At 37.6% G+C, this 19142-nt stretch overlaps 1 protein-coding gene across 1 annotated transcript; it reads right to left on the reverse strand.

Moving 5' to 3' along the window:
* Nucleotides 1-2718: 2718 nt before the first annotated feature.
* Nucleotides 2719-18952, reverse strand: LOC132341690 (annexin A1). Its single transcript, XM_059873594.1, has 13 exons — nucleotides 18800-18952; nucleotides 15337-15415; nucleotides 13012-13105; nucleotides 12133-12227; nucleotides 11299-11412; nucleotides 10629-10719; nucleotides 9580-9659; nucleotides 8572-8628; nucleotides 7155-7248; nucleotides 6518-6613; nucleotides 5477-5535; nucleotides 4473-4595; nucleotides 2719-3091 (listed from the first exon to the last, which is right to left on the reverse strand). The coding sequence occupies exons 2-13, from the start codon at nucleotides 15400-15402 to the stop codon at nucleotides 3032-3034; spliced, it is 1029 nt and encodes a 342-aa protein (XP_059729577.1). The 5' UTR covers nucleotides 15403-15415; nucleotides 18800-18952; the 3' UTR covers nucleotides 2719-3031.
* Nucleotides 18953-19142: the final 190 nt, after the last annotated feature.

Genomic DNA, 19142 nt, shown 5'->3' on the forward strand with positions numbered 1-19142 from the left:
GGGAGGTCTGGTGATGTGTTGGGTTTTCATATTCTACGACTGTCTGTCAGTGATTTGAAAAACTTCTCTTTGCCTCTCCCCTTGAGAATCCATCAGCTAGTTCTTTTTTTCTACTTGTTCTTTTTGAAACCCGTGAAGAAACTGGAGAAGAGGGGAAATAGAAAATCCTCGTTTTCCATGATATGCTGAACTACTTTATCTCTCTTTATTATGGCAGTTCAGAAATAGTGTCAGTATATGACCCTCCACTATTTGAGTTTCTGTTGAAATACTATCCCTTGTCCATGTTCTCGACAGTCACAAGGTGGCACCAGAGGTCAAATTTTTTTGGAAACGCCATTTGGAAACTCCGAATTCTTCTGCTAGCGTCCTGTAATTTCATTATTTGTTTTTTGAGGACAAAGCCAAAAGGGTCAGATAAGCCTTCACAGTGAACGAGAACCTGAAGAATCTGCCCAATGCATGCAGCAGATAGATAGCTAATCATAAAGCAATAATAAATTAAGTGTAAGTGATAAATGTAGCATTCCCAAAGTATTTTATTAAAAGGCTGTGAAAGAATTAGTACTATTTGAAGGAATTTTTTTCCAATGTATTTCTAAATTATTTCAAAGTTAACAGCCCTTAAGAAAGCTTTTCCTGGTGAATATGCAGGGTGACTCTTTACTTTACATGTTTGTGTTGAAGCTGTGCCCTCACAGTAGTTTTCTGTTGATAGACTACAAGTGTACAATGATTTAAAAAATCCTATTTCAATCTTCTTGTTGCCTTCCTTGTGGCCATTTTGTCTCCCCTCCTCCCACCAATTTACCACAAAGCAAGGAAACCCTTCTCAAGAATTTCACAATGGCCTTTACTGTAACGTATTTACTGACATCCCCCTGACACTTCCTCTTGATTTCACCACTCACCTCCTCTCCATCACCTCCAAATGGCTGGATGGCCCTTCCCCATCGAGTGGATCACTATTCCTCAGGCATTTGAATGAAATTCAGATTCCAATACATGGCTTTCCAATAAAATCATGTCTTACTGTCTTTGAAACATAGCAGGTGTACATTCCTACACCTGATCAAAGGCTTCTTTATTTTTGTAGCTTGTTATGAAATACCTGCCCTGTATCAGAAGAGGGATTATAAAATTCATCAATCGTGTTTCACTAAAATAGTGGTGAAAATTCCAGCACTGTGCCCCAGCAAGCCTTCCTCTGGACAGTCCTAACAAGCACTAAGCTCTTTACAACACAGCACTGCCACAGCTGACTTTTTGATTTTGACATAACTTTAGGAAAAATCTTTTTTATTTTGCCTTTCTTAGTTTTCCTTATACTGGTGCTTAATAGTTAATATTGGTTGGGAAAACAGCAGGAGAAATATCGTAAATATACTTCCTTGGTACAAATCTGTGGACTCTTCCCATGCTTGAACTTCAGCACAGAGAGAAGCATGCTTCTGAATGGAGTCCTTAGGGACTTAATCCATTTGCAGTAATTTTATGCGACATTTTCTCCTTTGATGCAAAAAGATAGGAAGAAAAGAATCAAAACAACCTTTGACTACTAGTCATCTGTGGTAATCCATTGTATCTTAATGACAATCTGACTAGAGCTAGCATATGTAGACTTTCACTTACATTTCACTGTTGATGCTGTTATTAATTTTCATTGAAAACAAAGATTATTTGTGCTGGTCCATTTAATTCTCTCTCTCTCCCCTTTACTGTGCTGCATAGCTCTTTAAGACAAGGACTGTCCTTTTTAATGCCAGGAAATTACTTTTCAATTTATGTCAGCATATCTAAAAATCTTTGTTTGTTTTATTTTGGTTTTTGCTTAAAAACATCTTTCACTTCTACTCAGACCATCATGGGGAGTCTGGCAGTGAAATAGATGGTGCTCTGTTTCACAAGCGTTACCCTCAGTCCTATTTCTTGCAGTATGAAAGTTTCCAGACCATAATAAAGGGCTGCAATTTTCCATGGCGATAAATAGATCGCAACATTTAAAACAATTGTGAAATAGCCGTATCAAAGAGCCATATGAATGGAATTTTCTAAAACTTCTGGTTTTTTAAATGTTTAAGGAAGTAGTTCCCTAACTGTACAGAAACTTGTGCCTCTCAGGCAGAAGTGAGCACCCAGGGGGATTGAGCTGGCTTGCAGTAAAGCTGTGACTTCTTGATACACCACTGCACAAACCAATCCATTCTCTCCAAAACAATGAGCATTTGCATTTTAGAGGTAGGCAAAAATAGAATACAATCAAAATGCAACTACCTCTGACTAAGATGCATACATACAATACTTTAAAAAATAGGGACATTTCCTTAAAATTAGGAGAAATGCTTGGAATGTAGCAATGCACAGTAAATATTTCCTCTGTTGCATGGTCTGGCAATGCCCCTGTAATCAGACAACGACTGTTCTCATACTACTAACATGTTCATCTTCTCCTTTACTCCAAATGAAAATTCTAAATGCTCCCTCATTCACACTTTGAGGTTGAATAGTTAGTCTGGGCTCTCACAAAGGACACGTTTCTGCTGAAATCCTGCTGCACTCTGCCAAAAAGAAATCTTCTGCAGATCAAAGCTATACTTGATATTACTACCTTATTTTGTGATTAAGCTGTTTACTGATTTTCCCTCTCACGCACCGCACTCGCACAACTTGAAATTAAATGCAGAATAGCAACAAAGGATATACAAAGTTACACATAGCTGAATTCTATTTTTAAAAGTTTATTTGCTTAGCACAGAAGGAAAACTTTACCATTTTCATAATTAATCACACGAATAGAAACTTGGGGGCATTTTTTCACTTAGGATAAATAGCGACAACCAGAAATAATGATTCTGTTCAGAGCAAGGATATTGAAAAAAAACCATTCTGGATTACAGGTTTTTAACATAGTATGTATGCACTAAGTGTCATTCCACGGAAACCTCTGTGTGTAAAGCCTGTGTTTTACATAGACATGCAGATATAAAGATTTTCAGCAGCTGGGCTTGAGTGCATTCCAGGACCATGAAACTTAGTTATCACTTCCACATAAAGCCACCAGGATGGTTTCATAATCCCCTTTGAGTTCATCCTGTAAATTTAAGCATGAAACCCCAACAATTGTTAGAATAATGGCCTCAAGTAAAACAAATTTCAATTACCATTCAATACACATTGATCAAATATCAGTGTTCCATCTATATAAATTAATCCCTCAATAAAACACAAGTTAGCCACCGACTGAGCTGGTACCAAGCACCATCACTGAAGGTATTTGTATGATCTAGAAATAAACACATGCATTTCCAGAGTCGAGCCCAGGTAGACAAGGCTAGTAAAAATGTTGGGAGGTCTAGTGGCAAAAGTGAAGAAGAGAAGCACAGAAGAGTTTTATCTACCCAGGAGCTTAAATTTTTACTCTGAATAAAGTGAAATTTTCTTTCTTGATCAGTGGTGTCCAATGCTTATTAATATTAAAATACTGTGTATACACATTCTGTCCAAGAGCATCTCAAACAAAGGCTGACAGTACAGTGATAGTCTGCTCACCACAGGACTGCTCATTCAGCTTGGTGAAAATGGACAACATGCATTAAGCATGCCGTGTAATTATTACTTGCACTTCTTGTTTTCTCTAATTTTAATCTAGTTTTCAGAGGTATAGGAATTGTTTAGCATAGCCAAACCTCAAGACATTTGGATGCAATTACCACTTTGGAACATGATGAGGTGGTATAATTACACACCGAATTACAGGTAACACACATGCCTAAGGGAAGATTTTTAGTGACCTTTGGCACCTAACTGAAAAAGTAGCAGACATCAATAAAAATACAAAAGGCATTTTCATATATGTAGGGAGTATGTTTCTAGTCCAATCAAGACATCTTTTTTTTTGGTAATGTCTAGTATTTTACACAAAGGTGCTTTGCCAGTTTAGCTTTCTTTGAGTCCCTCACCACTTGAATTTTCTGGAAGAACATTGGATGATCAGTCCGTTTTAACAAAATATTTTTGCCAGTTTAACTCATTTACTTAAATCATAGGGAAATCAGGCCAAATACATGTTAATAAAATTAAAAATTCATTTGCTGAAGTACCCCAAGTGTTAAAAGCCATTATCCGGTTGTGTCAAATACCTCCCTTAGAGCTGTCTGGCCATAACCTCTTGTACCATTAAGTACAAGAATTTGGGGATATCCTACTGTCCTTTCAGCTCTTGGATTCTACTGTAAGGTGATATCCTGAGACAAGTATCACTTCTATTTCTATAGCTCTTTCAACAACTTTGACCCGGAAAAGGAATTAGTTCTCCCAGCCTGTGGGCCATTGGAAACGTAAGGTACTCATCTGAAATGAGCTGTGCAGGATGAACTGGTGACCGAGGAGCAGAAAAGTTAACAGACCTTTACTGGACTTCAAAAATGATCTGGTTGCTTTGTGCTTCATGTGTCACGTGGGAGAAAACCTACCATGATGGCTTGGCGGAGGGAGATGCCATACAGACTCTTGTAATAGCCCTTGATCTCGTTCATGTCCACCTCATGGCGCGAAACCATGATTCTGATGAGGTCTTTGTGCCGGGTCCCAAAACCCTGACAAAAGAAATAAAGAAGAAAGGGGGGAAAAAAGGAGGGAAAAGAATTATGCTACTTTTGTCACTGAAATATTTTGATCAAGTTCTGTAGGTTAATCCATCAGACTTCTTTATAGATGAACATATCTCTTTCCTCTTCCTTTAGTATCTCTTGTAACAGGGAGGTCTCATATCTGCCCTATGAGCACAAAACACTTCTGATAGGCTACCTCCATCATGTTGTTTTTAGAGTTTTTTAATATTTTTAGCCCTTTCTTTCAGCTGTTTGCTAAAAACAGACATCTCCTTCACTGTGCTTGCTCGACATTAGGGAGAGCCTAGACATAATTGTTTTTTTAAATTACTCTTTTAATAGTGCAGTGATCTGCGTTTCCATAATGTTTCACTCAATTTTTCCCATATTGCTCTTAACCAAGGCACAGGAGTTATGACAATACCAACATACTAGACTGTTTCATGATCACCAGCTGCCTCACTAACATGAGTGAGTTCCAAATCTGCCAGAAGGATCACGGATATCTCATCATAGATTAGCTTTGCACAAGGTTCCTGCTAAGATCTATAATTGCTCTTCTTTTCCCTTTTTACTATGACTGTTGTTTCTTAAGAAGGGTTCCAGTCTGCCTCCTGTCCCTGTAACAGTAAAAGATACGTGTGGATGGACAGATGCCCCCCTGAGCATATTACAGCAGTCTACTCCTCCAACAGAAAGTCTCCAGTTTCAAAGGAAGGAATAAAAGGAGTGAGAGAAATACCCTGAATTTCCCTCTGCAGTCTTTTTCTACCACACAAAGGGCCTAGAGACCTCTAGCTAACTTTTTATTTTTCAGCCTTTAAAGCACCTCATGTTTGCAAAGAGGAGATCTTTATTTAGATTACCTTCATCGCCAAATGGAGTTTTTCTGCAAAGAAAGCTGGTTTGCTTGTGGCACACTTTACTGTAATGAAGCAATGAGACAAGGTCACTTCTGCTATACATGTCACAAAAATACAATAAAACACTTTCAAAACCCTCTCATTTTTCCTACCCACATACCCTATATATGCACTTCTTTGATCCTTTTTCTTCATAATGTATGAGGACAAGAAGACCCTCTCCTCTGTTTATTCAGAAAGCAATTCAGTCAGGGGAGAATAATTACCATAAAAGCAACATATTTCTCCCTAGTTTACTGCCTTAAAATTAATGAAGCTGTTGCAATTCCCAAGAAGAAAAATGTGAAAACATTTATGCCTTCTATAGCAGAGCTGGAGGTTATAATCTGATATTCTGTAAACCAAGTTATCGTTCAATTTGATATTAAGAGCAATCTGATAAAATTATTCTTTTATCCAAAGTGTGTTTGACTGTGACACAAAAGCCAAGACAAGATGAGTGCCTGGTTCCCAATTACATCCCTGATCTACTGGTAAGAGGGAGTCCCTGCCTTATCTTACTGTTCATGAACAACTTTATATGAACATTTTCTTGAACAAAACCACGGAAAGAATGTTTTTTTATGTATTTAATAACCAATATTATAAATATTCTTGCTACATGAAACTTAGAGAAGAGTGGCTTTGGTTGAAGACAGGCTTAAAACTATTGGATTTTTGATACAAACTATACCACTTTTGACAGCTTTTTTTAGCATATTGGTTTCTTGAAAAGATATTCCTATGTTGGCAACTCATCTGTTCCCATTAAAAGATCTTTCCGAATATTGGGAGAGGTATTTCCACTCATTCATCAACTTCAACTGATTTTAGGTGTGTCAATTAAATCACCATAACTAGTTTAGACTTTCCAAGGTATCATTTAGCAAGCTCAATGAAGCAGGGTAAGTACAGAACAGTTTCTGATCAGGGCAATTATGGCAGAAATAAAAGGTTAAGTTTAGTCAGAACATACAGTAGGTTTCAATGTGCAGAACCACTTACCAAGGGCAGTGAGGCAATTCTCAATATCACCTTTCAGCTCCAAATCCAGTACCTTGTTCATGTCGTGCTTGCTGTATTTGGTGTACTTCTGAAAGACTAAACAATGGGAAAGAACAGTATTCTCCCTGCACTGCCTCTGCCCTATTCTGTCCCCATTGCTGCAGTAGAGGATTGCTCTTTCTCATTTTCTTCAGACAGCACAGTGTAAAGTAATGCAGTAACACAGTGTTACTGCACGTCACTTACTGCTGATGGAGTCAGCAAACGGAATGGGACTTTGGTAGGTTGGAAGGGCTCATTTCCCATCGGCTGGAGCAGAGGTGGCCAACCGACTGCCCCAGAGCCTGTGACATTGTGTGATAGCCCCCTGTCTAGGGGAAACTGGCTAAGAAGCAAGACCACTTTGGGGAGCTCTCATTGCTTGGCATTGTGATCACAACCCAGCTGAGACTTTAGATTTTTTAATAGCCTAAATCTCTAGTACTAGAAAGAACACCTAGGCTGCCAAACACACCCTTAGTCAGCAGGCATACTTCCTATTAGAGCCATGTCGTGATAATCTGTATCTTCTCTGAATTCATGAATCAGCAATGTTCAAAAATCATCCCAGAGAAGTATGAAGCTTTGTTCAGCTTACCCCTTCGAAGATGCGGGTAGCTTCTTGTAGTAAGAATAGTTACAAACACACCAATATCTGTTCCTTTCCTTTTCTCTCCTGCCTCATACAAGGCCTGACATAAAGAAAAGAAGGTCACAAGGTCAATATCAGAATAGTAAAACTCAAACAGGAACACTGTATTTTGAGGGCCATTGCTTGTTAGTAATGAACACTATCCCTTGACCCAATCCAGATCAAAACTCTGCCTCAGACTAACTCCAGCTCTGTCAAATAATACTTCATACTTCACTTATGTCTTAATAGTTCCTAGGGAACGCTATGCAGATAGAAAACCTATTTTCAGACATTTTACAATCATCATCTAGCTTTCCTGGCTACACTACATTCTTGAATGAAGTTATTTTTCATTTGTCATGATAGCAGCCTGCCTGAAAGCCTCAGGACTGGTAGGATTTCATAAGACTGACTAAATTATTTCTGCAACTAACTGGTGCAATATGCAGGAGAAACCTATGTACTAAGTACTTCCTCATCTTTCCAGGAGTGACTTTTACTTCCAGGAAAGTAAAAACCAAATTGGTCTCCTCCATTTTCCTCTCCTCCTAAAACCTCTCTAAGAGTAATAATAAAAGACCTCCACACAGCATGAATATCTAGCACTCCGCATCAAAAGAAAGAGTACTGAACTTTTGAACTTAGGAAAAGTATCAATTTACCTTCATGTCAAGGGCTGATGACAGAACTAAACTCCTTATGTAAGAGGAATTAAAGCAGTATTTCTCAATGGCCTTTTCTTTGCTGGGTTTTTTTGAAAAATCAATTTGAAGTCATCTAAACTTAAATTGTAACTGGGATGTAACATTTTGCTGGTGAAAACTCAGCAAGGACTGCTAAGTTTTATCAACATTTTAGCAAAGATAGTCCTACTAATGTTGGAAGGAATAAGAAAAAGATCAGATGCTTATTTTAGAATTCTTGAGAAAATGACACTGAGGTTTACCAATTACCTTGAAAGGTTTGTCACTAAAAAGCAGTACCAATATCTAACATACTGCAGAGTTCAAGGGTCAGTGTATGGCAGCTGATCTGAATATAGAAGAGCACACCCTCGTTCCTTAATTCAGGAACTCCTTTATAACCAGAAGCAAGACTCGGTCTGATTCCTCTGCTTGTTGACTTCAAATGGTCTTCAAGCTTTTCATGAACTAGACTAGGTCCTGCAGAAATGCTTCTGAAGCTAGATATTAGGGTGAAGATTTAATTTCCTTCATATAATTAACTCACATGAATTCTGCAAAATACCCTCTCCTCAGAAATATTTGCTGTATGACATTGAAATCTCTGTTAGGTCTGCAATGCACAGGATTCAGACAGACAGAGGAATATCAAGTAGGTCAGAAGAAGAAGTGCTGCAAAGTGCCAATTATGACCTTACCCTGGCATCATTGTCAGCAAGTTCATCGTTCACATGAGGGTTTTCACATCGGTCAGCCTACATAAATAAAGAAAATTTCACTGGTACTCACAATCATTCAGTTCACTAAAGCTCAGCATCTGAGAGTTCTGCAACAGCACTCTCATACATAAGCCAATACATAACTGGAAATACATGCAGTTATGTAAATCATCCTGTGAATAAAACTGTTGTATTGGTAATGAGAGAACATACTAGTACAGCCATAAGTGACTTATTTCTTAATTCCTACATAAAAAGCCACAGGAAGGATTTGTTTCTTGACATAAAACAGGCTTCAAACCTGTGACCTGGTCCCTGATGATCATTCAATAGACTCCTTTAACAAGTTGATTTGAAATTTAAAACTGGAAGTCCAAACAATGTACATACACGGATGCATCAAAAAACCATCCTGGATGCAAGTGCAAGGTTCATATATATACACTCAAAAATCAAATATTTATTAATTTTAAAAGGATATTTTAATTGGGAAGGCCCAGTGTTTGAAGTCATCTATTTCTGAATATAAATTTATGAAACAATTCTTCCACTTGTTAACTCCCTGCCCTTGTCCCATTATCTAGCTACTAGAAACATTCATTAACAGGAAAGAAAAAATTTTTTTTCTTTCTCTAATTTTCTTTTCTCTAATTTTAAACATTTATTCTTTTTCTAGGCAATTGACATGACATTATGCCTATTACTTTTTCTAGTGCTTAAATATAGCACAAAAAAGGTCTTAAAAGCATAAATGATTAAAAAGAAATATTGTTTTACACTAAAGTTTTTAAAAGGCACTTGAGATAAAATCTCATTATATTTTAAGAACAGTTTCTAGTGGTCTAGGATTTAAAAGTTTAAAACAGTAATGCAAAGAAATAAATATTGCATAAATCTTTATTTATTTCATGTCTCTCTAAAGTAGTCTTGAGAACACTGATTTTTGATAATAGATATTGTCACTCAAAATGCTTAAGCATAACATACCTTGGCTAGAGCAAGCAAAGCCTTTTGAAAGTCTCCAGATGTGTCAGAGATGATGTCTTGTGTCAGATCTCTCTTCAGCACTGCAATCAAATAGTTTGTTTTGAAGCTATCAACTAAGTTGACTACATCATCTTTAAAGGTACCATCAAACCACTCTATTATCTTTTTCAGTATTTTCTTCATTTCCTACTTCAAAATGCCCACTAGAAATATAATTTTCTTTTCGTTTGGTTTCAAGTAAAGGAGTTTATTTGTAACATATCCTTTAAATCCTGTGCTTGAAATTGGAGGTTAAACCTAAAATGGGCTGAAAAATGTCCTTCTCTAAGGTCTTGTGGGTAGCATTGTCTCAGGTTTCTGCTTATAAAATACACAAACCTTGTTTTAAGCCTTTTTCTTTTTCATTCTTACTTCTGGCTGCTCTTATCAGTATTGAACTCAAACACAAAACTCTCCCCAAAAAATCAAGGTTTTAAGATAGGCATCTAAGAAGAAGTGTCTTGGTAAAAGTTACTTCATCATCTTAGAAAACAGGATTTAATTAGACATTACAGTAAACTCGACATACAAGAGAGACACCACATTACATTGTAGTAGTTTCTCCAAGCAGCTTCCCCCTGCAGTTCACTGGCTGCTCCTACTGCTAACATGTCTGTGTTGCTGACTCAGTCAGATTTATTTTTTCCAATCCTACGCTTTTGTCTTAAAATGTCAGCCAAGGTTTAGTTATAGGGGAAGAAAAGCAGCCTGTCTTTGCATGCATCCAAGAAAAATACTGAATGTGTGACTCATTCCATCAGACACCCACAATCCCAGCAGTTGTGTTGTATCTGTTCCTCCACTATTGGGATCAACATAGTTCAGCAAAAATCACCATGATCTCCCTCACAGCAACCCTGTCAAATTTTTGTGAAGCTGCATTTGCTTCCCGTTTTGTTCTCAGCTCCTCATACTAAGAGAGGTTGTGAATCTAATGTGTCTGCTATAGGGTTATGCTATGGTGTAACTTCCTTCTTGCTTCTTAATACTTCTTTCTTGCTCTGAGTTACCTTCCTTGTAGTATCTGCTGGCTTCTCTGATCTCTTTGTTGGTTCTTGAGGCCAGAATCTCAATTAAGGTATCTTCATCAGTTCCAAGCCCCTGATAAAAGCGATTGAAGTTTTAGAGATGTTATTCAATAGAACAAACTTAGAATTCATAACAGAAATAAGATGAAAATCATTGTCTTGGCTTTGAAGACACCACATGGAATGAAAAATCAAAATTAAAATGTTGTGCTTCCATATTGTGTAATTTCAGCTCTTTTGGAATTAAATTTTTATTGCGTTCAATATGCTGGTGCTAAAAAGAAGTGCCAAAAGGATCAAACAGTGCACATAAAAGATAAGAATGTAAAATCTATGAAGAAAACATACTTCCTTCCCTTTTTTTCTTTCTCCTATGTGAACATTAATGTAAGTGCTATGGCTCCCAGTAGCAATCAGCTTTCAGAAAGCAAGAGTTCCTTCTCTCAAAAGAATCTCCTCCAACATTGAAATTCAGCAGGGATTACTGGGTTTTATTCTCATAAACTGAGTTGGCAATACAAATTTATTTAATAAAATGAAGTTAAAATAAAGATAATATACAAGCCTTGATAACTATGTCCAGTATTATTTACAGGCCTTGATAAATACAGATGCTTTCTAGGAAAGTTTTTCTCTGAAGATTTTGTCCTACCTTCATAGAGGCTCTTAATTCTTCAGCATCAAATTGAGCTGGAGTTTTCAGCAAAGCCACAGCAACATCTTCTAGATGGCCTTTCAGAGCTTTTTTCAAAGCTTCTTCAAGACTCTGTTTCAGGAAGAGTAATAAACACACCAAGTTAATGAATGGTGGAAGTGTAGCCGCTGTTCAGCTGCAGTCCAAAAATTATTCTGATCTCTGGTCAATCTAACTCTACATCATTCCTATATATAACAAAAAGAATTATGAAGCCCTACTTCAAGTTTCAGATTTGACACTTTAATTAATATAAAGTGTCAGGGTTTTTCAGGAAGTATTCTGGAGGGCTTTCACACATTGCAGTTCAGCTCCATTGAAACATTGAAAACATCAGAAGAAGACTCTCACAACAGGAGAGTCATAATTGTAAGAGAATCTTCCAGAGAAGATAATGTGACATTACTCTTATGATTATGACTGAGTTGCTTATTTGTGTAACATCTGAACTCATTGTTTACTGCATGAAGTTTGAAGTGAACATATGTAAAATCACCATAAACAAAACCACAAGTTCTGAAGATAAAGGCTGTATTCTAATTTGACCTAAATTTAAGTGGGGTGGGAAAAAAAATATTAAAATCTGGTTTATTTTGCTGCCTATCCAAAAATGTTCTAAAATCACTAGAAGCCCCTCCCCATAGCAGCATTGGTAGACTTGGGGAAGAGTGTTGTGGTCCTACAAGTCTCCTATCCTACTCAGTATTCTATCTTTACTTATCTGTACCATTGGAGCCAGGAGAAACTTTGATATTTTGAGTGAAAATTAAGCTTGGTTTGAATATACTTTACCTTTCCTTTAGCCTGCTGATAGGCAGCCTTGATCTGCTGTCGCTGAGCATTTGTTCTCTTAGTCAAGATGTCAATGATGGTGGCTTCATCCACACCTATGAAGAAACAAACAAAACTCCAGTATATACAAAATACATACGTCATTAAGCCATGAATTTTTCTAAAATTATTATCTGCTTTATTTCATATTTTGATTTCTTGATAAACTCAAACTCAACCAAAGGAAAAGCTGTTATCATCTACAAACTCATAAGATTAGTTATGCATTTAAGAAACCAAATAAATAGATCCATGTAGGACACAGAAATTTTATACAAAAAGTCTTTAGAGTGTTCTGAGTGTAGATCTTCCACTAAACTGAAAATCCCTAAAAAACAAACAGTAGCCCACACAAAAAAACAAATTAGATGGCATTCTCCTTTACTCTCAGTAAGTCAAACTGGAAAACCTTTGGAAGTGCAAAGTGCCAAATGTGATTTTCATGAAAAGAGAGATATATAACAGAAGCATACAATATATTACCAGCATAATCACTGCCTCCTGCAGGAATTCTATGGAAATCAAGCCAAGAAGTATTAGTATGGTATGTTGCAATATTATTTCCTTCCACAGAAATTATATTTTTTTCAACTCTTTCTTCAGCATATTCAAGAACTTTAATGTAGCATTAAGGTCTGAAACCGTAATACAACATCAGGCTATCAAAGAGCTGAGATTCTTCACCAAGTGGCATAATTTAAGGCATTACCAAGCTTTTAAAAGTAGAGGCACCTCTCCTGCTTGGCACTGCCTCTTGCTCCCATATTTTATTCAGTGCTATTCTCAAAACTTTCTAAGGAAGGGTCCTAATGTAGTACGTTAAACATTTACTCCTCTCACCTTTTACAGTAATTGCTCTGTCCAAAGCAACAACATCAGCTGATGGATCAAAATTTGGGTATGACTGTACTCCACGGATACCTTTGGAGCTCTTCTGCAGAGGGAAAAGAAAAACTAAAATTTAAAACAGAAACAGGAAAAACATTGCTCATACCAAAGAACATTTTTTGTACTGAAGCAGTTTTGAATGCTCAAACATACTATGCATTTGGGATTGCCTTTTATCATAAGGGAACATACAGTTTTGTAGCACAGGTAATTGAATGGGGTCAATAATGGATATGCATTGGACCTATTCCTTTCACAGCTCTCATATCAAACAAAAAAGTACTTCATAAATTGGTTTAGGTGCCTGAACATCTATTTCTTAGTGTAAGTTGGATTGCACAGGAAAATAATTAACTGTCAAAATTAGGAAATTATGCTCAAATTTTAAAGGCTCTAAACCCACAATTAAATTCTACAGGCACTTCCAGTAAAGTGCTAGTTTCTTTGCTCACCTTATGCAAACTGACTGTGTTATCCCATTACGGGTGTCCTCAGCTGATTCATATCTAAGTTCTCAAACATTTCTTGCATTCAAGATCCTGGGGAAGTGTTCAAGCCTAACCCTAGAAGGAAGTGGAGACCTCTTGCCCAGCTTCTTTGAAACTTTAGACATAAGCCACAGTCTTTGCAAAGCATTATCCACTAGCTGATTCTGGTGAATCTACTCCTAGATGGGCACTCCCTAGTCAATGTCTGAAGATCTCTGGGCAATGTACAACAGATCGTTTGGCTTGTCCTATGTCAGCAACATGACACATCAAGTTACAGGTAGGACTAACAGCACTAAATAACTCATACAGCACTCAACTCAACAGCACTAAATAACTGATTCTAGTCTACTATTATCGCAGAATTATAAAATACTCCAAGATTCTTGGATGAAAGATTTATAGAAAATTCCCATTGTTGTGATATGTAGTGAGTTTCTTATTAGAAGACACCACTAGTTTAGCTAGATGATTCAGAATCCCCTATAGTCTTTCTCTTGCTTCAAAACCTAATATTTCAAGTTTTTTAATCCTTTGTCATTAAAATAAAATACCCCAAAAGAAAGGGCAAGGTTTTATGAATACATATTTTACATACAACATTTTGTATTGAATTTTGTACACTTCTAACATCTGATAATTAAGTGATCATCTCCCTACACAATTGTCTCACTAGGAGTTGTAACAGAGGAGACAGACTGGATGCTTAAATCTCTAGCACAGAGTTACATAAATTTCATACTTAAATCTCTGCATCTTAAGTCTCTAGCATACTTTTCAAGGCATCACTGTGTCTTGTGTGCTAAGTCAACAAAGGAGTGGCACTGTCTCACTGCCTGTTTCTCAGTCTTGCAGGCTGACCTTTGTATGCTGCTTTCCATGCCAAACTTATCTACCAGCAATACAAAAGTCTCTGGAACCACCATAGCCAAGAATGTCTCAGGACCCTAGGAATGGAAGTGGAATAGGATGGTGGAGCCAAATGCTTGTGCACAAAATGTTGTGGCGTCAAAACTACAAAATCAACAAGGGCCTAGAGCAGAAAACTTTTGTTTACTGAAATTTTCCCTATATAATTTTATTTTCAAATTGCAAGGTTTTTTGGGAACTTGTGTGATTTCACAGCGTACTGCTTTACTTTTGCTTTCATTTCAGTATCTTCACCTCATTATCACAAAGATTCTCCATACCATCCTAGCACAGAAACTCTTGACTCCTCACAACCATATCCCTCCCTTCCAATGTACAACCATACTCATTGTCTGAGGTTTTTTATTACGTGCTGTGGCTTGTTCTACTGTGAGCATGACATATGATATGAAACCTAGGATAAATACCAGTGACTTTACTTCCTCCTTTACATTCCTGGGTTCTGACTCACGGCTTCCTGTACCCCAGCCAAAGAGCCCCTGGTTTTTTCACATGCGTTATCTGGACATGTTCACACAGCTCAGCATCAGATTACTACATTAAAGAGCCAATCTGAGTCAATCAGTGACTGGCCACTGGGAATTACAGTTTAATCACACTAACTAGCTCTGCCGAGGAATTGATAACTAGACTGATAGGTGCAAATTAGAGCAATTTGTCATCTTGTAGCAAACTTCCTATACTATATGGTTACATTAGATTATACACTGCAATAAAACTAGGTTCCAGTTCTAACCTGCTAGAGTTTTGCCATTGCTTTCCCTCTTTTGCACGAATGAAAGATGTTTACATGGCTTTAAACTACTTGTAAGACTACAAGAGAATGAGCATGGTGCTCTCAAAAGTTCATAATACTTACAATACATTCCTGCTCCTGGTTGTCAATGAACCATGCCTGCTTCAGAAATTCTGATACCATAGCCATGTTGACAGAGTTTCTGGGAAGAGATGCATCGAGTTATGAACAATTTTTCATCATTTTCAGCACCAGTGCAACTCAAGAATTTCTACCCTCAAAATCACTTCTCTAGCACGATGACACGTCGCGGTTGACGTCCCACATGGTAACTGGCCTGTGCTATTGGAGGCAGGTAACTTTGATGTTTCATGAGGGATGTGATGCTCCACAGCTGCTGGCTCACCCCTACACTCTCAGCTACTTTCAAAAGCTTTAGATAAGAACAGCAGTAGAACTATGTGCTTATAGCAATACATTAGCATTAGCACTTACTTACAAAGGGAAGTTACTAGAAAGTAATTAGTTACTCTATCATCTATGCCCATTTAGTTTGATCATTTTGAAATTCACTGGTAAACATGGGTTCTTGTCTCATCATTTACTGATGGAGTTCTTGTGTATTATGTTAGGAAAAAAGAAATTCTCTTGTTAATATGCTTTTATGTAATTTCTTTGACTAGACATTTTCTAAGGAAGATGAGTAAATCTGGATAGTTTTATATACATTGCTTTTTCTTACATATTTTCCACAATTTTTACATAATAATAATAAATCATTACCATGTTAGGAAGAGGAAATAAAAATAAGTTTTCCTTTTTACCACTCAGAAAGAAAGTCCACCCAGCTTTCCCAAAAAATAATGAAAATAATGAATAGGTTGCTTCGTAACAACTTCTGTTGTTGGAGTGGGGAATATTCTGTTTGTTAACTGACATAGTGAGGAAATAGAAAGAAGAAATAAATGGTTTATCAAATAAAGTTATTCAATCTAGATTTTTGGTAAAACACTCTTCCTCAGCAAGTTCTAGGGAAGACCTGGTTTTAAAGCCTACATGTAAGCAATAACTAGAGATAGTCTCGCTGAGAGTAAACAAGACTGATTTTGAAACTGGTGTTAAGAGACAAAATTCTGTTTGCAGTCTTGGAGTACAGATCATATAGACAATTATAACAAATTCTGTTAGTTATGCTGCTGACACATCCCTCTGTCCTGTAGGAAGTGCAGAGACCAGCCTTTTGACTCTATACAAGTTGAGGACAAGAAGAGTAGCTGCAGCCCAGCTCTTTCTTTCCCTCACAGCTAAACTGTAAAGCTTGCTTCTGCACTCAGCAGCCAAAAAAGTGGCAAATACCTCACACAGCCTGCCTGCAGCTCTCTCCAAGGTAAGAGCCAGCCATATCCCCTCTTCCCCAAAAAACTCCTGCATTTGTGTCCTTCCCTCAGGAAGGAATTTAGCTTTGCCTGTGCTGCCTGAAAAGCTGAAACTGATTCACAATCTGTATTTTTATGCTATTCAGATTTAAGGATCAACTTTTATGACCTGCTATTTATTCAGAATCAGAAAAGCGTGCTCATATCACAATTGCAACCTGCACTTTCCTCAAGCTGTCAGAGTGACTCCTGCACCCTTCTATGGACAGAAGTTAGCAGGGCCAGATGAAGCAGTGTGGTGCCCAAAATTCTGCTGCATTTTGTAGCAGCACACATGAAGGCCACATGCAGAGGGATGGAAACACTTAAGAGTCTCCATACTGGGTACACTGATTCATCAACGCTGGCATGTCCTGGGATGTCTGCTGACTAACTGATACACAGAGCAGAGAACCACTCTAAACTGTGAAACCAGATTCAGTCTCCCAGCACCAGATCTGAGAAGGGGTGTGTTTTGCCTGACAAAGTAACCCTTTTCAGGGAAAGCTAGCTTCAGGAAGCACATCCCTTTCTTCCACACATTCCCACACCCACCTGTGACACCAAGCTCTAAAGGTTTCCATGCCTTTGGGGCTGGCTGGAACAGAAGGCTACTAGACTAAATTGGGTTTATTAAGCCTCTAAAACTTCATGTCTTTTCTGGCTTAAATGATACAGTAAGAAAAAAAAGTCTGTGCCTTAGAAACTTTTAAAGGGTTTTTTTTTTTCTTTTGAAATAAAGTCACTGGCATGCAGATCCATCTATTTCCATCTAGTAAAGAAATAATGCAATTTTAATACAAGTCAAAATAGTCAACAGTCCTTGGGGGAAGCTGAAGACCTCAGTCTGCTTGAATTACTTCGTAAGGTAAGAAACCAAAGTAACATAAAACTTTTCTTCTGCTTTGGAAGAAACTACAGCTGATAAGAAAAAAGAAGGCTGGAATCTAGGAAGACAGCCAGCTCCCTGCTGGAGACAAGGTGTTGCCCAATACTTTGTCCTGCCCCTCTAAAATGCAAAGAGATTTTGTAAACAATTCCTAGATCCAGGAGGGATACATTCACTCCAAATGCCACTTCAATGTGGTATGAAAAGGACTGAAGCAACTGATTCCCAGTTGGAATGACCAACATCACAATGGGATGGAAAAATCAGAGAGACCTCCAGACTGAAAGCCCTAACTGTTGTTTCTCAAAAATGACCACAATATTGCTTCCTATCTGGCTCTTAATCCCCCAAAGATGCACCCTTGAACAGGACCAATCAAAAATTTTTAAGATTTTGAGAAAATATTTTATTAAAAATATTGAAAGACACAACTAGACTTACACTACAGTCCATGTCAAATGACAGCATTTATCTCTGCTTATTTAACCATATCATGAAGCATGTCAGATGCCTGGTTACTTTCAAAGGCTCAGTACCACGATCTTGATGAACATTACAGTCATGTCACCCAGTCAGAAAAATAGGCAGGAAATCTAATATAGTAATTTACTTTGCAGTGAAAAATATGCTGAATGTGGAAACATCAGAGAGAAAAACAGACTCATCTTTGTAAAATTCTATGGAAAGATTTAGCAGGAAGAACCCCAGATGACACAGCTTTTACGTGGCTTTGCCAAGTTCTTAGTCAGAAAAGCAGGATTTTGCTCTTATGTTTCTAAAACACTGGTTTGATTTCTAAATTCTTATTTCTAATTTGATTTCTAAGAGATTTGATTCTCATCACTTTCATGAACAATGACTTCTCTACAGTTATTGTGCAGCAAAGTGCTGTTGAAGTATCAACAGCTGTTTCAATTTTTTAAGTTTACATGCACAGCACAGTAGTTTTCTAGGAACTCTGGTTTTACTACAAATTTCTACAGCAGCCAATTAAAAACTCAAAGAGAAAGCATATGAAATAGTCTACTCCAAATCAGTTTGCTTTTGAAGTTTTAACCATTTTTTATTCCCTTTATTTAACTGCATTAAATAAAAGTAATATTCCCCGAGCCCTTGTGTAAAATGTTGCAGAATGGAAGGAATTTCTCCTGCATGCACCCGTCTTTTTCCCTGACACCACTCCAACCCACAGAAAGTTTACACCAGGTCACTTGACAAATTCAGCATGCAATTTCAAAAGTGCTGGGTCTACAGAGATCAATAATGAACTAAAAAATCCTACCTTCCTCCTCAAGGGCACTGCCTTGCAGAGCTGCACAGTCCCGAGCAAAGGAGCAGAGGGCTCTCAACGCTTTTGTAGCCTGAGCAGGAAACTCCACCCAGCAACCAGTGCTTCCACAGCCCCAGTAATCATCTGCAGCAGTTATATCTGGGTGCCACCCAAAGTCGAGAAACATTAGGAAAAAAAAGTCATTGCGAAACTGTGTGCTGGTGAAAGTCTGAGCAGATTTCAGTAGGGAAAAGACGACAAATGAGCAAGCCATGGTAGCTCTTCTCTCCTGCTCTAACCACATGCCCGGTTTTAATAAATTGCCATAAATCTTTTGGGATCACACCATTAAATA

Source organism: Haemorhous mexicanus, chromosome Z (genome assembly GCF_027477595.1).
Source record: "Haemorhous mexicanus isolate bHaeMex1 chromosome Z, bHaeMex1.pri, whole genome shotgun sequence".
In the NCBI taxonomy this organism is placed as follows: Eukaryota; Metazoa; Chordata; class Aves; order Passeriformes; family Fringillidae; genus Haemorhous; species Haemorhous mexicanus.

Bases quoted from the DNA above. Each gene is read 5' to 3' on its own strand.
- LOC132341690 (XM_059873594.1), bottom strand. From the start codon at position 15,402: ATGGCTATGGTATCAGAATTTCTGAAGCAGGCATGGTTCATTGACAAC. The intron at 7,249-8,571 runs GTAAGGTCATAA...TCTTTATGTCAG, and splicing joins TTGCTGACAATGATGCCAGG to GCCTTGTATGAGGCAGGAGA. The intron at 4,596-5,476 runs GTAATCTAAATA...TTCTTTTGTCAG, and splicing joins AACTCCATTTGGCGATGAAG to GGTTTTGGGACCCGGCACAA.